Source organism: Pholcus phalangioides, unplaced genomic scaffold (assembly GCF_987345545.1).
Source record: "Pholcus phalangioides strain wild (caught in Gottingen) unplaced genomic scaffold, Ppha-v1.0 ptg000004l_1, whole genome shotgun sequence".
Lineage (NCBI taxonomy): Eukaryota > Metazoa > Arthropoda > Arachnida > Araneae > Pholcidae > Pholcus > Pholcus phalangioides.
In genome coordinates, this window is record NW_028301597.1 from 42,418,185 (window position 1) to 42,439,772 (window position 21,588).

General features: G+C 36.6%; 1 protein-coding gene across 1 annotated transcript; it reads right to left on the reverse strand.

The window, feature by feature from the left end:
• Positions 1–3,138: 3,138 nt before the first annotated feature.
• On the reverse strand, positions 3,139–17,186 carry LOC149087609 (nose resistant to fluoxetine protein 6-like). The gene is made up of 13 exons (XM_089231537.1): positions 16,818–17,186; positions 16,374–16,588; positions 13,054–13,171; positions 12,838–12,940; positions 10,969–11,069; positions 10,575–10,745; positions 8,706–8,799; positions 8,502–8,585; positions 8,236–8,401; positions 8,027–8,106; positions 4,822–5,255; positions 3,933–4,075; positions 3,139–3,623 (listed from the first exon to the last, which is right to left on the reverse strand). Exons 1-13 carry the CDS (start codon positions 17,140–17,142, stop codon positions 3,387–3,389), a joined length of 2,271 nt encoding a protein of 756 aa, XP_089087663.1. The 5' UTR covers positions 17,143–17,186; the 3' UTR covers positions 3,139–3,386.
• Between the last annotated feature and the right edge of the window lie 4,402 nt (positions 17,187–21,588).

The following is a 21,588-nucleotide window of genomic DNA, read 5'->3' on the forward strand; positions in this document are numbered from 1 at the left end:
TGTGAAAAACTATAGTAGCGGCTCTGAGATCATGTAGGACACCCCGAACTACTCCCTGATGGATCTACATGTTGAAATGATCCTGGTTTTTATTTAAATTGCTGCAATTCTCTGAAATCGTCCATTTTCCTCACAATAATTCACTTTAAAGCTTTATTTCTTCGATTCTTTTCTCTTCTTTTTCACAGCCTTCTTTGCCACCTATCTAACTTTAACCAATTGCCTTCACTACCCAGCAATTTTATTTTCAGCCGTGACACACTTATCGTACACTATATTGCAGGATTGCACCCATAGGCCCATATGACCGCAGGTTGAGAACCAATGGTTTAACCCACGGGAATCTCAAACTTTTTGGCGCCTCTTACCCTAATCAACGCTTACCCACGGCTCCTCAGAGAAGTTTAACAACACTCGAAGCCCTGACATTTCGTTCTACCTAGAAGGACCAATACCAGTCAAAATAACCGGAAATTGATTTTCACTACAAAATTTAGATTCTTGTAAGGTTTTTTTTCCCACATTTAAATGCAGATATGAGTGTAGGTGAGCAACAGATTGTTAAAACTCGAGTTTTCTAAATAACTTCTTCCATATTTATTAATTAATTAATTTTATTAATTTTATTTAAATAACCTCTTTTAACCTCTTCGCTCAAGAGTCACACATATGGGTACCTCTTTTTTAAGTGGTTATAATGGTTATTATTTATTACTTTTTGAAGTTAAGACTTGAGGTATGCATACATATATATGGGCAACTAATTAATTAGTCAATTAAGTTAATCAAATGGGTTTTATTTCTCTTTTTTTATTCTTAAAGTTATTTTGAAACACAATAAACACAAAAAAAAAAATTTGAAGAAAACATTTTTAATTTTAAGTTTTGGCTCAGGTTTGAAGAGAATAAAACCTGCACAAAATTCCTTCGTTGGGCAACTGATAAAAAAAAAATATTTACATTTTGAACATTATAATTGCAGTTGTATTCGCACATCACGCTTTCTACACTTTTCCGAAATACATTTGGAGCATTGAAAATTTATCGATTGTTATTGCCTATCAGCCTGACCTCAAAAATCGTTGTCTTTTTTCCTGTACAGTAGCTCTCGTTGTTAGCGAAATTCTGATTCCTGAACAAATAAGGGTCTCTGAGATTCTTCGCTAATTGCAACTAGAAAGAAATTAACTCTCTTTCCCAGGTATATTTTCTTCCCCTACAAATCTAGCAATAATTTCTTGAGGCCACGTTGTGGAAAACGCACACTGGCAAATGAATGATATGCGCGTGATATGGTGGGTGGTGGAATGGTCCGGAGGGGGGGGGGGCGATAGAAGCTACGGGTGTAATGTAGGATCCTATTGGTTCACTTGAGTTGGGGGGGGGGTGAGAGAAAAGAATTCCTGAAGGAGGGGGCGATGGAACAAAACAATTTGGGAAACGATGCTTTAGAGTCATCTGATCAACACTATACTTCTTTTCCTTGTAAAGCCCGATGGTCTCAGAAATTTGTTCTCACTTTGAGAATATACAGGGTGCATAGGTCACAAGGCATGTAGCATTTTACTGGCGAACCGTTGGTTCTAGAGGCATACTTCCAATTAGAAAAAGTATCCAAACAGCGTTTAGTACTCAGATATGTCATTGATGTTGCAAGGGGTTGTACGAGTTTTTATTTTAATAATTATACGAATTCGTATAATTATTGAAATAAAATATAATTTGTTGTACCGTACCTATGTGCCGAAAAACCTAATCAGAAAATCTTTGCCCTGCCTCCCCTTTTGCCTACTAAAATAATTCCACGTTTGTAAGTGCAATATTCATTGGGATATTCGAATTTGAAAAAGGAGGAAAGCTGGGAAAAAAACAGCATTAAATGCGGGTAAATCCATCAGAATTACACTGCCATAGCGTTTCTTGTCGCAGTTTTAAGCACGTTCATTTCAGCCTTAGCAATGTTTCTATATTAAATTTAAAGTATTATCAAGATACAAATAACATAACTGGTACACAAATTACCTCTACGACGTACGTTTGATGAGATGAAGGCTGAATTAGGACTTACAGGACTCCCTGTATAGTGTGAATAATACGCAGTGAATAATATGCAGACACGTACAGTAGAACCTCTCGATAACGGACATCCATGGGACCAAAAATTTTGTCCGATAACGGAGAATGTTCGCTAACGGGGAGTTATGATGTACCATGGGTACCTCAGTTAATACGACTTTCACATTCACACGACGTGTCGCGACGTTTGGCTTCGGTTTCATTTGGAAAATAAATTTTGATATTAAAATATATATATGTTACTGTGTGTATATAAAAGTGAACACCAGTGCAACATAATTTATATGCATAATTACTAATTGTCTCAATAAATAAAGTTTGAGTAAATTTCACTATATTTATCATTCTCACATGCGATTATGCATAATTTTCAAATGGAAAGTTTGATAAATACGGAAAAATTGTAAACTGTCTTTCCTTCAATAAGCTAATTAGTTATTTTATGATACGTGCACTACATGTATTTTGCAATAAAAATTGCATTAAATCAAAATAAGTATGAAGAAGATAAAAACATTCATAACACAACATTTTCAGTCTTGTAACGTTGGCTTCCTTCGCACGTATCAACATGTCCAAACAAAACGGATCATCCAATTCGAATTCATCATCCTGGATCATATAGTTATGTTCAGTTAATCAAGTAATTATTGACGGATTGTCGTATTTACCAATACGAGTTTGGGGTTATACATAATTATCATTAAATGTGATAAATTGTCGATTTATGAACAAAAACTAATAAATTGGAGTTTGAGGAAACAAATAGAGTTTGCCTGATTTTATTGCCCGCTATCGAGGATTTTAATACATTAAAGCCCTATTAAACGGCACCGGCAGGGCCGTAGCTAGCCATTCCTGCGTCCTGTGCAATAATTTGAATTTAAGCCCCTTTCTGGGGGCCCCTTTCCATGTGGGCCCTATGTGGGTGCACTAGTTGCACCTGCCTAGTTACGGCCCTGACACCGGGGATCAGAAAAATTTCTTTTAACGGGAGGTGTCCGTAAACGTGGAGGCTCCACTGTATTTTAATTTTACTCTCATCACGTGACAGAGATTTTTCAAATGAATGAATACGTTTCTTTTATTCGCAATATACAGAACTATACATGGTGACCTTTATACAGAGTGATTTAAATAAGTCCCAAACTTAGCAGCATTCTGATGATCGGGTTCTTTTCTGAAATTTGTCGTAATATGGAACTAACAGTCGAAAACGAATGATTTCACCTCAATCGTATGAGAAAAAAAAAAAAAACCGTTATGATTGTTCAATGAGAATGATGTTGCATGGTTTGGAATCTGTTTGTTCATTCGACTATTTTATGATTCGGGGAAAAGTTGTTGAAATTCTTATCATCGATGGACAAATCATTTCTCTCACAATCGACTTGCGAATGATTTACTGGCTCTATTGAGGTCTTTGACGGTGCGATTCTTCCAGCAAACATGATTTTCTCCAGTTGCATGAATGGCGCTTCGGACATCATGCTCAGAAAATAGGCAGCCATGAACGAAGCCATGATGAACGAAAAGTACAGGAAAACCTATAATTGAATTGAATTGGTAATTATTTATTTTTATCCATTAAAAAGAAAAATAAATAACACGATATCAATTCACAAAATATTTGAGATTAAATTATGCAATTTACGAAGATTCTCTGATAATTGCAATTAATTTAAAGTTATCAGAGGAACTATATGCATATTTCTTGAGAAAGTAAATTAGTTTTATTTGTTTCTTTATTTATTTTACGATTTGTCCAAAGATAAACTGAAATATGACAAATAACCGATAACTTCAGTTTCGAATGTATTTTTTATCTTAATATTCATCTTCTCTCAAATACTCACGATTGTTCGATGATCGCTTTGCAACGGAGTTCTTGAACTGGCGTAATATGCTGACTGGATTATCGGATGCACCAGGTAGGTCAAGTAAGTCAGCTTCGCCAACGGTGAGAATGCCGACCAGCTCAAAAGCCTGGTTATGAATCCTGGAAACAAATTTATAAGTTAGGGGGGAAAATGTAAAAATCAGGTTATTATGTATAATCACCTGTTACTATGCAATGCCGTTGTGGCGGCCGAGTGGTCATCGTGACGGACTCGCATCGTGAGAACCCGGGTTCGAATCCCACCGGCGCCACAGTGGTAGCCCGTTAAGTTGGTTTTCTGCGGTTCGAGACAAGAGGGCGCGGTAGCCAGGTCGATAAGATACTCGCCAAAGGATGTTTAGAGGTGTCGCGAGTTCGATACCCGGTTCATTCTTGTCAGAAGCTTTCCTGACACAGGGTTACAACAGAAACGACGACATGACCACAGAAAAAGATTGCTATCGCAGGGAGTCCCGCATCGAGGGGTTAGCGCACCAGCCACTGGGTGAATAATATAAAAAAGACTACCGTATTGAATCGGCAATGAATTGTATTTAAATTTTTAAACTGTTTTCGAATTTATGGGGCACCTTGTATTTTCGTGGGTCCATCTCCTAGCCATTATGCACGTGATCGTTAATGAGCCCCTTGAGGACCTGTTATTGCTGATTATTCGTTGCAGCGAGATTCTGGTTGTGAGCCGTACTCTTTATAACGAACTTTAACTGTATTTTCAATTACGAAGAAAGTATTTGAATGACGCGTAAATTTAAAGTATGCTATTTATTTTGCATACGGATACGTTAAAAATATTTAAATATTATAGGAGAATACTGCATAATTTCAAGTAAATTTACGAGAATTACCTCCATTGCCGGTGCAGCAGGATAAGGTGACCCAGCTCAACGCTAGTGACCAAAAGACTCTGGAGGAAATTATAAATAAAGCTGATACAATGGTGGGAGGGTCGTAAGCAACATTGTACCACATATATGACATGTATACCACTGACGTTCCCGCTGTGAAACTTGCCGACCATCCGATTAGGTTAATCATTCTTGAGATGTTGAATCTTGACTTGTGATGCAAGGCGTATCCTACAGCTAATCCTGTGAAGTATACTATGGCATGCATATGTGGACGAATGTAGTTATATTTGAAGAACATGTACATTTCGCTGACGGTGGGTGCATTCGCGAAGTTTAGCACAGGAGCTCCATAAATGAACTGATTGATAATGATCGCAGCGATGCTTGCAATTGACATCACGGCTAGAGTGCTCAAGGAAAATTTCGGGTGCCTATTGGGAAATATAAATAAGAAAATCATAAGTGATTCAATCTACATATATTCTACTTCGTGATACATCGACACAGATCAAGGCTGATCGAAAGAGGGGAACCATTTCACCGAAATGTGTGAAAATGACGAATGTAAATGGTGGTCATGAAATAACTTTGCCGATGTACAATCCCCTCCAGCGGCCGCAAAACTCAACAAATGCGAATGAAATTTGAGATGTAGGTGTATATGCGCTGGGAAAGAGAAGAACAATACCTAGCTCTCGCGGTTACGGTTACAACAACAGAATTTCGAAAACTTCAAACAGCAACACCCACGTAACTTATGCATTGCAACGTGACCGGCTTAGTAAAAAAACATGAATGGCGTTAGAACGGCACCAGCAGGTTGTTAAACACCGGCGCTAGACGCAGACAAAGAGATAATGTGGAAACGAACCAACGGAAATCATATTAATGCCAAAGTCCCTCATGGAAGGGTTAGTGCACCTACATCTTTGTGAGATATTTCTTTGTCCGCGTCCTGCTTTGGCGTTTATGGTACTACAGGTACCGTTCCAACGGTATAAAAAGTGTGTTGTCATTTGAATTTTTTTCGAAATTTTATTGCTGTAACTGTAACCACGAAAGGAATGTTTTTGTTTCTCTTCTCATTCTCGAGTGCATACTCTGAAACACCTATATCTCGAATTTTATTGACATTTGTGGATTTTTGCAGTCACTTGGGGCTCGTATATCGGCGAGTAAGCTTTGTACGTAAGTTATTTTATGACCACCCTGTATGTAAAACTACATGTTTTAGTGATAAATAGATGAGGTTTTTTTTTTCCCGGACGTTATGGGGAGAAAAGAGTTATTTCAGAAGCATTACTCTTTTAATTTCTATATTTTTGAATTCCAACGTTATATGGTTTAGGTCCTGTCGAATCCTCTACCAAGTAGACATTTTTGCTTACACGTACGGAAGGAAGAAACGAGTTGAATGAATTCGATTTGTAATGCATAATGCTTTTTCTGTCGCGTCCCTATTTTATTTATTGTCTCTTACGAGTTCGTCAATTCTTGCCAATAAGGAAGAAGAGGTGATTTAAGCTGAATTGTTTTGAAAACTCTGATTGTGTGGTTGTTGAAGAACGGAAAGTTGTATACTACGTTTCTGAACTGACGAGGGTAAATTAACTCGCCGTTGTCAGGAAAGCGATTAAATATTCGAGTTCTCCTTAAAGAAATCATTCTTTCACATTTCCGCAGCTTCTCAACGCAACAGTTAGGATGACATAGTGCAGAGGTCTTCGACGTTTTTCTAATCGCGAGCACTGCCTGCACCCATTATCAAAAGAAGATCTCCCTTACAGTTTACATACGGATGCATGAAATCAGAGTGATTTCAATCCTCGAATACAATTTCTACAACACGTTCAATTATAGTACTCGCGAGCACGAAATTGGACACGAGTATCGAACACTCTGGATGCTTCCGGGAACACCGTCGTGCTCGCGAGTAACGGGTTGAAGATGTCTGACATATTGTAATCAAACATCCGTTGTCTAGTGTAGTTTTCTTCCACCTTTTTTACACTTGCAGACCAGTGAAAATAATTAAACAGTTTCCCAGGCCAGCGAAAATGAAAGAAATAATTTGCGGACCCCAGAAAAAATATATTATTAGGAAAATTAATTAGCAGAACTACTAAAAATAAATGAATAAAATTAAATATGAAAAAATAATTTAAGGGCCGTCAAAAGATAAATGAATAAGAGACATGCATTGCGGACCGGCGCTAAATAAATATGCAAAAATAGTTGACAAGCAAAAGACAAATAAAAGAGAGGAACAATTTATGGACTGTTGAAAAATAAGTATGGAAAATAATTTGCGGATCGGTAAAAAAATAAAGAAATATGAGGAACAATTTGCAGACCGTATGACTGCAAAAACAGATATAGTAACAAATTTATAATATAGTAAATAGTAGGTTAGAAATATCATCTTATTTTTTAAATCTGGGATTAAGTAGTGTCAGATAGATTGAGCGGAAATTTTTGCGGATCAGCAGAAAATTCTCATGGATCGGTGGCACCGGGGCTGCGGACCCGCGGTCGAAGGACACTGGTCTTGTGCACCTGTGGGTTTGAATCTAAGTCATGGACATTAAGACACGCGTTACATTTCGACTAATATTGAGCAGAAGTGAACCATATATATTGTATTCACTATTAATACCTTTACGATATTTTCTCTTTTTTTTTAACAAAACTAAAAATTGAAAATCCGTTTAATTCCGTTAAAATTGCTACTTTTCTATTGAATTTTCGCTCTATTAGATTTTCTCATGCATTTGAAAATGAATTTGAAGCTTAGAATCTGAATTTCCGGTAAAATTAGCATAGATTCACAATACGAAGGTTTCCAACCATCATCTGGTTTTATTGAAACCTCAAAAATAATTATAAAAATGGCCAACATATCACTCTTTATCTGGTTCCAAAAGTGAGAATTAGTATTATAATGTGCATCTGTTAGCAAAGATTAATTATTGTATTAATAAAAAGTAGATTGAAAATCTTTCCAGCACCATATGTTGATCGTTTTCGTAATTAAGTTTTTTAGTTTCAATGCAACCGCCATGTCTTTTACAGCATGTTTTTTTCAATTTTTATCCCACTACGCACTACGCACATTATACCTTAGATTATTGAACTTTCAAATGTAACAGAATTTTTTATCGCCCTATACATAAAGACATCAGAATGAAGAGGAAATACTCACTTCTTTATTGTTAGCAAGACTAACAAGGACATAAGGTAAAGTTGCATGTCTGCGGCCACGTACCATGCCCATCCTAAACACTGGAAAGAAAAAGCAAACGATTTCTATGTCATGTGGTACATACCGATGCAAATTTTTGAAAAACCAGGGGAAATTGTCCTAAATAATTGTGGATAAAGAACAATTTTATGAATGAAAATATATGTTACCGCTTCGTCGTATCCGTAGAAATTATTAAAAAACAGCATGTTCGACCACCATCTCTTTCTACAGTTGGTTACCATCAATTCGAAGTTCATTTCCCATACCGGACCAGAACCGAATCTATAAACCAATAACTGGAACACTATGATGAACATAATCGGTGGTGCCAGCCTAATTATAACAAAATGAAATTTGGAATTTTTTAAAACGTGTCATTAATGATGCATAAGAAAAAAAATCAGACGGAAAATGCGTGAACCAGGTTACTTACCTCCAATATCTTCTAAATATGTACAAGAAAATCGGAATCTTCTCTTGTTTACTTTTCAGCCAAGAGTACATGAGAAGAGTTCCTCTGTAAATCAACGTAATTTTATTAAATATGCATTTCCTTTTCCAGGAAATATTAGTTTTTCAATTGTGAATAATTTTTCTTTCTCAATATTTCTCAACTTAATATCGAAATTCAGCTTACGCAATGAAAAAGAATGTGTCGACTCCGGGATAACCATTGAGGACTGGTTGAATGGCGAAAGAAGTACCAATGTCACGAAAAATTATTGAACTTTCTGCGGAGGAAAAAGAATGTTGAAATTATTCAACATGGAAATATCAAGTTGTTTGTGAATCAAAAAAATGTTTTTTGATTCCTCAAAAAACATTTCACTCCTTGCAATCGTGATTGCTGGAGGGGAGGTGGGGAGGGGGGGGGGCTTTAGAAAGTGCCAACCATCAAGTACCGATGAAGATCCGAAAATCCCACTGGGCCGCAAAGTGTCAAAAAGCATTATTATAATAATTACATGAATTTCATGTCAATTGGGAGACATGCTATTTTCGTAACCCACAACCCATCAACGAAAGAAACTTTTAGGATATTAATGCTGAGACGCGAACTTCGGAGAGGAAAGTTTAGTGTTTCCACCGAGAATCTAACCCTGGTCATCTTGCAATCGGGGCAATTGCCATAACCACTTAACCATATAGTCAACTTTTTTTTTTATACCACGCTCAGTAACATCAGGAACCAGATTAAGCCATAGTAGTCTCACTGAACGCAGCGATAGGCCCACGGGTGGTGGTAGCTCATCTCTAAGAGTATCACTGAGTTAAAAGAGCAAAAGAGTCTACTGTCTCTACTCAGCGCATCAACCTATTGTGCGTGTTATAAGGAAAGAAATGGTTGTGTCTCCTAGATATATTGGTTAGTGCGTATGCTTGCCTGGATTGCAAGAGTACTAGGGTCCAACTCCCGGCGGATACAATAAGCTTGCTTTGGGACCATTCAAGTATTACGCTAGCAGATTTTCAGCCATTTGACACCAGCAAAAGTCAGCAAAACACTGACCCCCCCTGCCCCTGTCAGTAAAATTTCGTCAGCAGCTTGGAATATTTCATATCTTCAAAAAGGGGTGGTTGATGACGTAAGCAACCTACAAACCCCCCTCCCCCCCTTGTCATCAAAAGTCAGCAAATCCGAACCCCCCCCCCCCCCTCGATGCTGACGTAATACTTGAATGACCCTTTTCCAAAATTCGTCTCAGCATTGATATCCAGAAAATCTCTTGGATCTGAGACAACAGTTTTGAGTCAATATTCAAATATTTTATTATGTAGTAACAGTAAAAGCTTTGAATATGGACTCCAAAATTTTTTCTTAATCACTCCAAACCGTCTCATTATTAACTACGTCCTTGCCGTCTTTCAAAACCGAACACGGCCCAGTCTCTATCCACATTAGCAAATTTTAGCCTTGTCGAGGGGGCGAGTTCGTGACGGATAGAACTTAGTCAAATAATTAAATGTATATACATATAATTTTAGTCACACATACTGTAAAACTCCTCTGAACAGACATCCTCTACAGTCAAACCTCTTTTTTGTGGTCTCACCAGCAGGACAATTTTTTATTTACTGAAAGAGGGATGACCGTTAATCAGAGGTTTGAAAAGGATAATTTTATTATGCAAGGGAAAATTACTATTTTGTCGTAAAAGAGGGGTTGCTGCATCTGAGGGATGCCCTGTATGTGTAATCCGATTTCTCGTATTTTTATCGATCAAATATGGTTAACCTGATCATAATAAAGTAACTTTACGCGCAGCATTTGAGTGAATCTCTTGTTTTTGATTCTCATTCTTAAAAGGTCATGAAGTCATCAACCTCGGTTATAACGACAAAATTTCTCGGAATCTACGATGTAGTTATAATTGAGTTTGTATGTACGAGTATATTTAGGCGTAGGAAATCCATGATCAGATCATTAAAATATACTAAATATATCCTCAAATTATGAAACTGTGTTGTGATTTCTCTAGAGTGAAACGTAATTGAAAGTACTTACGAAGGACAAACTGCGGTATGTAAGCATACGTGTGGCTGAGCATAATCCATAAAATGCTCACGACTCTCATTCCATTGAATATCGTAATAGCATCTGATGACTTATTCCGTTTCAGAAGATTCTCCGTATTACGGTAAATTGAGAAACATGTCAGAATGCGAATAAAAATTCCTGAAAAAAAAGTAAATCAGATATTTAGAATCTAGAACAATTTTAAGTAAATTTGGAAAGAATCGGAAACTTATTTTAGGCTTGAGTTTGCCAAAAACAGCAAAAAGAAGAATAAATTGAGACTGGAGAAGTTACACAGTAGATATCATCAAAAATCGCAAAATATCCGAATACATTGTAACAATAGACTACTGTATTTAATTTCTAAAAAATCACACCTCACCTAAATCTTTTTTCTCTTTGTTTGACTCTTCTGATCTGATCATCGTTATGTCTGATAGTGTTCCACTGACAACCATCAGGATCAACAACCCAACAAGAATTCTAAAAATAGATCAATAAACAACGGGAAAAGTAAGTATGAATATGTGAAACACACACAAGCAGAAAAATAATATTTAGGAATTTATCCGATATTTGATAGTGCAAAGGTTTAATATGTGTAAAAAGAATTAAATGTTATGTGAAGCCAAATATAATTAGGAACCAAAAACCAGTGTTGATTGGACAAAAAAAATCATCACACAAAATGAATTTCTTTTCTTAAGTGTATTGAACAAAACTTGTTTACCATAAACTGGATTTTTTGAAAAAAAATTTAGTTTAATAACTATATAATTCATTTACGGTGATTTCTAACAATGCTTGACTGCATTTTAATATATATTTTTAAGAAATTAGTTCCCTCCCCCCGTGTTTTACTGAAGATTAGACACAAGACACTTACTTAGTTTTGAATAAAAAAATGTATAAATGTATATATAAAATAGCACATTGTATAAACCTCTTGAAAACAAAAATAAGCTCCTATTGTCTGATTATTGAGTAGTGTAGAATTATATACAGAATAAGAAAGTAAGCAAGAGCTACATTTTGTGAATTTGTATGAAGGTTCTTGTATTGCGTGTAACCGTTGTACGGTGCTGCTAATTTTCCCAAAAAAAAAAACAAAAAAAAACTGGAACCATTCCGACGTACAGTAATACCCCGACTTACGCTACCCCGAGTTGCGAGATTTCGCAGTTACGCTATTTTCTGTGAAACATGTTCATTTATGAAATTCAATCGTAATCACGGGGTTATTGCTCAGGTAATTGAGATTATTAAGTGATAATCAAACAAAGTATCTTTTTACTCGATTTGTTTTATTCGCCATATGTGATGAAACTACTCATTACAATACCGATTCAGTCTTTCATCGATTTCAACTAATGGGTGAAAGTTGTTTTCTTGCCTCCAAACACAACCAGCTCATTTCTTTCCAATGTATTATCAATACACTTAAAGGGTTTTAGTACTCGACTTTGATTTGCACATGTTTTAGAGAATAAATTATTTTTTTTTCTTACTGTAGCGAATTGCAGTCACGATGCTAGTTAAATTTTATGAAGTCAAGTACCATGCAGTAGTGCAGCCATGGTAAGGAAGAAAAAGACAGCCACATTTCCTAAATATCGGTGACAATTAACTAATCATCATATGTACTTGTATGTACATCATATGTACTTGTATGTACATCATATGTACTTGTATGTACATCATATGTACTTGTATGTACATCATATGTACTTGAACCTCGACTTACGCGGTTATCGTTGGTCTCACCAAGTCCGTGAAACTTCGATAGGAAATGAGAGACAGCTCACCAAGTCCAATTGATCCAATACGGATCAACAGACATCAATATCAAAGATCACCGGTTGCCCTAGTGTAGCTCAATGGACGCTGTGAGGCGATGAGAGATGCTTGTTAGTGACAAGGACGCTCACGTGCTCAGATATTTACATCGTATTCATTGTATACAAAAAAAAATTGATTTATGAATAAACAGTAGATACGTCTTGTGGTTCACGATCGGGAACGCTTTGAAGCGCTTAGAACATGTGATGCAGGACGAATCTGGTCTTATCGGTCCCACCCATCGCGTAACTTCGGATTATTACTGTATTTATTCCCCTAATACAGTACACGCGAGATAGCAATAAACACGGCCTGAATTTCTTCATATGTTTCTAACTTTCGCTAACACATCTGTTAACACTCTCTCACAATAAATCAATAACATGCAAAAGAGCTATCAATTACCACTCACATTGATGTATAATCATCCCATTCTTCAATTTTGACTTTTTCTTTAACTTGACATACAGGAACTCGAATGGTCCAGCCTACTGCCACGTCGGTGGTTTCCAGAACTAGAAATTCAAGTGATGAGTAAGATCAAAACACATACTGAATACTTCTGAAGGCACACTTATGTATGAGTATTTTGATAATACGTGTCTTTTTAGTTTATGTTAATATCTACCTCTTTCAGCCATAATTTTAATGTCATTCTTTGTACATGTGGACGGGGAACATGTCGCTATGCGCAGTAAAAATCTATCGAAGTGCGGTTTGAACTCCGAATCTATGCTACCTATAAGCTGGAAAAAAGGAGAAAAGATACGCGAAATAATTATCCATTGGTTTTCATGTCGATAGAACAACACATGATTGGCTACTTTTGTCAATATTTTACGCTTGTTCTACTTCCATTAATACTTTCTTTGATACTTTTAATTTCTTTGATATATATATGAGATAGAGATAGAGAGAGAGACTTGTGACTTTCGATACATTTCTGATGCCTCAATTATAAATCAAAGTAAGATAAGATAATATCATAGATATAATAGATAAGTAAGATAATAAGTAAACCAAAACTAAATCTGGCCGTTTGTCGGAAACAACAAAATCAGAAATCATTGGCATCTACAGGTAGGTATATGATGAATTTATACAGTCAAAAGGGTTGCTTCGAATGTTACAAAAATGCATAAGAAACATGCACAACAAGGTTATATAATATTTTGTGTGTGACTAATTCTCCCTATTATCAACAATCACCTAGAACAGGGGTCTTCAACTCTTCAGATATTGCGGGCCAAATCATAATCGTCCATGGAGCCAGCGGGCGATTAAGTCATAATGAGTTATTTAAGTGTAAGATGGTATTCACAGATGAATAAAAATGTACAGTGGCGTGTTAACGGATGGGCAAATAGGTCCCAAATTAGTGAAGAATTTACTCTCCCTGAAATTTATTCAGAATTTATTCTTTTTTATTGCGGAAGATTCTTCTATTAAATATGAATATTCAATAATTCTGAAATTGTTTCTCTCACCAATGCTGGATTTTTCTTTCTTCTGTTACGTAATTCTAACATGACATGAAATTTTATGAAAATTCATGATTGTGAAACGTTGTAAAAATTTAAAATTATGAAATTTTTTCTCGCGCAAGTTCTGAACTCATTTATAAAAGTAATTATGAATCTTTTTTTTTCAAAAATTCTGAAATAAACTCTAAACTTAATTACGAAATAATCTATAAAATTAACCAAGGAATCATTTTCAGAAATATTTATGAAGCTGCTTGTCTTATTAAACACTCCGAATCTATTTCTAAATTCAAGTCAGAAATTATTTCTTCCATGACTCTCCAAAATATTTCCTTAAAATTAATTATAAAATTATTTCGCTCAATAGTTCTGAAATTATTTCGTTCCGCAATTATATCTAAAATACTTTGAAAATATTTATACAAAAATTGACATGTTTTTAAGACAAATAAAATTTAATTGGTCGTATTGTCGACGCGTTTCGGCTCTACAATGGAGAGCCCTCATCAGGACCTCTTGGTCAGAATTCACATAAACGAGTCGTCTAGGGGTGAAGTTTATGTCTGGTCGTCCGGAGAGTTCGACTTTGTATTTGCTACGTCCGAGTGGTCTTTGGATGAGAATAAATTCGACCAATTAAATTTCATTTGTCTTAAAAACGTGTCCATTTTTGTATAAATTAAAACCAGGCAAAGTTCGAATTTTTGTGATAATACTCTGAAAATAGTTCTAAAAATATTTCTTTTAGAAATTATATGTGAAATTTATCGGAAATACCGTAATTCGAAAATCATTCCTTCAATCAAAGTGATTCTCAATAATTCTGTTCATATTTATATCTTTCGGATATGAAATTAGGGCTCCTCAAAGTGTTTGTGGGCCAAGATCCCTCCGAATTCGTCTTATCGCGAATTCTCCGATGCGCTCTTATCGCATCAAAAGCATATTTCAGAGTTATAAATACCGCGGTACAGCTTTCAATGTCCAGCGAGCTTTAACATAACATAATTTAGTCCCCCTTTCAATGGGAAGTAGTCATTTTATTTCAAAGAGGTCGGCGGGCCACGGCAGAAAGCTGCGAAGGCCACATTTTACCCATGGGACATGCGTTGAAGACTCCTGACCTAGAACGATAAGTGATATTAGCATTATTTTGTAGTTCTGTAGAATTTTTCGACCTTGCTGAAACCTGCTTCGAAAAAGAATGTCAGTGGATGCCATTATGAAACTTCTTTTTATATTTGCTTACCATTCGAGAGGTATAAAAAAAGTACGGTATCAAACACGTATTTGTATATTGATATTTGTAAATCGACTTATATTTAGTGACTTGAAGTTTTCCAGATTTTCACTCAAATACACTTTGATTCCTAGGTCGAACGATGGAAGTCATATCAAATTATATGAAAATTTCAGTGCACTTCGGTTGAACAATTTTGAAATGAGTATTCAATTATAAGCATTCGACGTTTCCTAATTAGCATTTCATTTTTTATACTAGTTTTTTTTTTTTTTTGTTTGGTTTCTGATCATCGAAGTCTTGATGAGGTTATTTCCATAGCGTAGGGTTGGCTTATTAAGGATTTTGGACGAAATGTTTTTTACGGTTTTCCTAAAAGTAACATCTGATTGACTGACTAAATATAACTTTTACGTCACTGTCTATCCTGATAAGGCTATCTGGTTGCCCAGGACGGCCTATGAATAATGAAGACAAGTTTGGTACTTGGTGGATGTGTGTTGATTTTTTTTTTTTTTAATTTAAGTGTTGATAAACCATCAACGTATCTGCAATGCTTTAAAATGGAATTACTGAACGGAAAAACAGAAGAAAACAAAAAAATAATAGCAATAAAAGAGTTTAATGTCGGAAAAAATAGAAAACGATGAGTGTATTTCAGAATTTCTAAACTTTAACTTGCTTTTAACGTTACATTAATTGTTTAATAACTTATGTCGTGATAAAATTTGATACATATTGTGTAGGATTTTTCTAAATAGCCTTTATACGTTAACAGTAAAAATCAGTTATTCGTATTTTTCGCGATAAATTCGAACTAACCAAATCATTTGGGAAAAATAATCGTCACAAACTAATAGTTGCCACATCAAATCGAATAAGAAACATTAAAAGTTTGAAAAATTCGAATTAATCATTGTTTTCGTATATTATACTTGCTTTTCGTTGGAACTTATTTGTTATTGTTAAAAATAGAATAAGAGGATTTTGTAGATGCTTGGGTGGAATATTTTTGATGTGACAGAAGAATAAAAATACATATCTTAAATTACCATCGACAGCATTTTTAAATAGTCATTGGAAGAGAAACTGAACTCACAAGAATTCGAATACCATTACAACTATGTTTTCCCTTAATTTCTAATCGGAATACCAAAAAGAAATATTCGTAACTGACTATGGTTACTGGTTATCATAACTTCTTTTTGCAGTTAAATATCATACCGTATCAGGAGCGAATTGTGTTCTCAACTCGGGAACATCTTCGACAGCACCTGTTAAAGGCGTAACATCGGGCCACGGCGGTTGCACTTCTATAATACAGCTCTGTCCTCGAAAATTATGGGTAGTGTTAATGTCCAAGCAGCCGTCGAAATCCCCAAACGCCGTGAAACCTCCATTCAGCATGCCGTCCGGTATTTTTCCCATAGTGTCCAAAACTTAAAATAAATGTCAAATAAATTGGAAACATAAAAAATTCAAATTCTTCGACGTTTGAAGAACAAAATAATAAATATTCCAAATATCAGAATTTCAAATTTTATCCACAAAACATCTAAAGCAGAAATTAAAGCTAGTAATTCTATAGCTCTTAAAATTCAGAAACAGACATAGCTTCTATGAAATGAGAGCAATAAGAAATGTTAAAAGATACACTTCATTACTTACATCGGAAAGCCCATAGTTTCATCTCTTTTAGGCCAGTTTGGATTTTCATTATACTGGAAAAACACCGTGGTGATATTTCCGACATAACCTCAAGATCCAAGTATCGTACCAATTTTACGCTCGCGTAAGAAATGAGTCTTTTCAAATTTTTCTCTGTAGCTACCCATTTCTGTCCTTTCGTAAGAATCGGAGCGGCACAATCCACGCAACTGGAGTTTACACTGGATTCGGACACGGGATCTGAGACATTTTGTGAATTTTCCCCGAATGTCACGATAAAGCATGACATTGATACCAACGCGAAAATGCACACCCGTAGAATCATATCGCCGAATAATTGCGATATCAGACCTGTGAGAAATTCTTGATGCAACTAATGCTTAAAGACATTCCGCAAAATTTTATATATTAACTAACCTCATCTTATTACGCAATTATTTGTTGCACGAGGAAATGGAAGTCAAACACGTCAGTGTATCTATCTTTCTAAGTAATTAGTTGAGATAAATTTAGCTCGACATATAACTAGACGAACGTGAAAATGAAAACCCTATAATGAATTTAACATGTGTATGCATGTAGATCGGAATCTATGAAATTTCATACTTTCCTGTGAAATTCTTACAATATGCTTCATTTTCCTCTTATGCAGCACGGAAGATTCACCTCATGCAACAAATCAAAATTTATTCCTTTTTCCCTGGGTGGAAGCTCTTATTGTTGAAATTTCTTTCCATGCATGAAAATGAAAATGATGATTATCACCCGAAATAATTGCTTTTAGAGAAGAAATCGATGTTTCTTTATTCGTCATGTTGTGAACTGATTGGTTGACTGAAAAATTATATGCATAAGGTAGAAAAACTGTTTTCTCACTAAAAAATTTCAATAAAAACTACAAATGAAATATTTACGTGCTTAACAGGAAATAACAGGGCTAAGAGTGAAATCTGTCACGCACGCAACCTTAACCACCTATCAGATAATTATGAAATTTTAGGAACGTCTTAGCCGTTTTCACGGCAATAGAAATCTCTTGGCTCTCTGTAAAACGTCATATAATTTCTTGGATGTGAATACGTGTTTTAATCATCTGATGGCACTAGGTGCATTGGTAAACAGTTGCGTAAGGAAATTATTCAAACTCAGGAATGATTCAAAATCCATCAGTGTTTTTGATGTCTGCTGGTAGATTTCGTCAACACAGATCCAAATCACTCTGGTTTTAATACATCTTCCGTTCTGGGCACAAGCATCGCGGCTTCACGCTATATCTGGAGAGGTTGGCAACTAAAATAGAAGCCAACCATGTCGTTTTATAGACATTTTTGAGACAAATCCATTGATGCCACTTAGGTTTTAATGCCTCTTCTGGTCTGGGCACCGGACCCACGGCCCGATTTTTCCACCAAATTATTTTACGCTATATATCGGGAGGTCCATACAATGCAAATAAAAGACAATGGTATCATGTTAAATATCTTAAAGTCCAATCTCATGGTACCCTACGGATGTTAATGTCTTCCGGTCTGAGCATTTCACTCACGGCCCACTTTCGTAATGAAATTGTTTTGCACTGTATCTTGAAATTTGCACCGTAAATAGGCGCCATTGGTATCATCTGTTAGCTATACAAAAACAAATCCGATGATACTAGTTTCATTCAGTGGCGAGATCCAGGCAGGGGCGATGGGGGCGATCGCCCCCCCCCCCAAGAGCCTTCAAACATTAGACGATGGGGCGATTGCCCCTCCCAAGAGCCTTCAATCAACCATAACTCCAGTTACCTCACTTTTTTCTTTATTAATCATTAATTTTTTTTTTAATTAATTTCTTTTTTCTTCTCAAATTTTCTTCGCTAAAATTTCTGCACTTGAAGAAGTTCGACTTCGAGCTTTCTTGTTCTTCTGCTGGTAAGGTCGAAAGAATAAAGAAGCCATGTCCGGAGGAGGTCAGTTCAGTTGTATTACCGCCAAAAAATAGCCTAAGTTCTGTAGGGATTCCATGTGATTCGACCGTCACATTGCCTTTCCGGCGCAACTCACCAGCACCTCCTACAGATAGAAAGCATCTGCAGTGTTTGCCATAGACGTCATTCAGACTACCTAGTAAGTTTGCCACATTTTTAAACACAGCATCCTATTTTGTTTCTTCTTATTTTGGGATAGAATCTTCCTGATTGGCTCACAAATACCGAATAGTGATTGGATGTGGGGCATAGAAATCGCCAATTCTGAGCCCGATCATTTCTTTTCCTGACAACGATGATACTGGCACGAGCGGGGAAATTTTCCCCCCTGAATATTCTGAGGGAAAATGGACTACTTACGACGTCACAAGCAGACTGCAGAGGCCTTCTATCTCTAGGAGGTGCTGAACTCACCCTCACATATCCGTAACGCCTAAGGGCAAAAGTGTAATTTTTGCGACAGAGAGGGGCAAACGTACACCCTTCAGTTTTCTTGATAACACACAATAAAGCACAAGCCATCGAATAAGATGAATCATTCGTTTTCCAGCCGGTCTTTTTTATTGGCTTCTCAGTCCTTAAACATATAAGCTTGACGTGGACCGAAAAATGGCAGGATCTTCGATAAAAAAGGTTGTTTCGGTAAGTGAAAATTTTAAAGTTTTAAAAAAAATTGGTGAGTGAAGAAAATAAATTCTACAACTTTTGTAGCATATCTGGAGTTTCCCCAGGGAATGAATCTGCATTCGCTTGCGGATTCACAGATAATGACAATAACAGGGGCCCCAGATGCGCATTTATGATTTTGCTACTTGCGGACTACACTAATTTTGCCACCTTCCCAATTCTAGTCCCCAATTCTTCCCCAATTTTCTTGATTACTCTTTCTTCGAATTTGCCACCCTGTGCAATAACCCGCTTGGTCTCCCTCCACTCCTGCAAGTACACCTGTGATTGTCAGTAAGATCTAAGTCACTCTTTTGGTCACTCTCGTGCTCACACACTCTTTAAGTCACTAATGTAGTCATTCACATTCCTGCACACTGTTTTGGTCACTCGCATGGTTGCACAGCTGTTTTGGTCACTCACATGCTTGCACATGTTCTATGTCACTTTTTTCATTGCTCGCTCACATGGTTCCTTGCTGGGTTACTCTTTTGATCATTTATACATGCTCTAGGTTATTCTTCTACGTTATTCTAGGGTCATTCAAAATCTTGCTTACGCTCTAGGTCACTATTTCGGTCACTCATAAGCAGGGCAGCAACTACACAATTTGTCACCCGGCGCAAGCTAGAATTTTTGCACTCTTTGCATGTAGAAGAAGCGGTTGAAGGGGGAATTCAGCGCCCCATCTGGTTTCAGCCCTATTCACAAGTTTGCTCATGGTCTAGATCACGCTTTTCGTCATTCATATGCTTGTAAATTCTCTAGATCACTTTTTGGTCACTCACTGACCTAGCCTCTGGCTATCTAGGCAGAGGTGGATTAATTGAGGGTTATACAAATTTTGTTACACTTCTCCCAATTTTCTTGGACAATCATTCTTCAAATCTGAGCCCTTTTGTACTTTCCACCCTGGGCTACAGTCCGCTATGCCCCCGATAAGTACGCCACTGCAGGGGGAGGGGCCCTCACAGGGTGAGGCTAACAGGGCTTCTCATATTTTTTTTAAGTCTACAAATTCACCATAGTGAGGCTTAAATTATGGAAAATCTAAGCAAAGAGAGCCCCCCCCCCAAAAAAAAAAAAATCCTAGCTCAAGAGTCCCTTACAAGGTGGGCTTTTGAACATAGCCCTCTCTATAATATCTGAAAATATAGGCCTCGGCCCCATCCAATAATTTGAAATCTTTCAGGTGCGAATAAATAAGTACCTGGATTAAACGTTACAAGTGGATCATGCTCATAACACTTTTTTAAAAACCGTCTTAAAAATCCTTCTAACCGAAAAAACGGATTACACGGGAAATATCAATGAATATTAGTGAAAGATGGGATCCCGAAAATGAATCGTATTAAGTGGTAAGAGGTTCTGTCGCGAGAGCACTGCCGCGACCAGATGCTTGGTCAGCATTTTTGTTCCCCCTGTAATGTTGAGAGAGAGAGAAGGGAAGTAAACCCCCCCCCCCCGGTCCAGCGCTCAAAGTACCAAACCCGCCCCCCCCCACAAGTTTTGACACGCGTAGCTCTTCTCTGCGGCCCCTCAACCAAAATGTCCCTCTGTAGATATGGTCTCCAAAACTTTACGGCATACTACAGTCCAGGACGAACTTAAGTCCCTGAAAAATCAAAGGATTACTTTAGAGATCACTTTTTCTCTATATCAGTTTCCTTTCATATGGTGTTGAGAAAATAAAATCACTCGTGATTGACTATGAGTTTGTAGGTAGGTTATATTTTAATACTTGTAAAGTATTTTCATATTTTATCTCGACTTCCTACTCGCATAAGCCCGATTTACCATTCTGTATTTTGTGTATTGTGTTTGATTTTTATAATGTTTTGTATTTCCTGATTAGAGTTATTCCGAAACTGCGAGCTGAGGTGTGTGATTCCAAATTAAAGTTTTCATCCTCCGTCAGTTTTTTATTTACACAAATGAGAAATTTATGTTTGAAAATTGGGAGAATTTTAATGTTCTTTTCAGTCAGAAGCGCATTTACGATTTTCCCACCCGTGGGCTATACGAATTTTGCCCCCCCTTTTCCCATTCTAGCCTAATTTTCTCGACTACTCCTTCCTTGAATTCACCACCCTGTGCTATAACCTACTTGCCTCCCTCCATACTCCTGCAAGTACA

What these genes read in the sequence shown, in the direction of transcription:
- LOC149087609 (XM_089231537.1), bottom strand. Translation starts at nt 17,142, where the DNA reads ATGATTCTACGGGTGTGCATTTTCGCGTTGGTATCAATGTCATGCTTT. An exon ending in TGGGATGATTATACATCAAT is followed by an intron (nt 11,070 to 12,837) that starts GTGAGTGGTAAT and finishes ATCTATTTTTAG; the next exon opens with AATTCTTGTTGGGTTGTTGA. An exon ending in AAAGCGATCATCGAACAATC is followed by an intron (nt 3,624 to 3,932) that starts GTGAGTATTTGA and finishes ATTCAATTATAG; the next exon opens with GTTTTCCTGTACTTTTCGTT.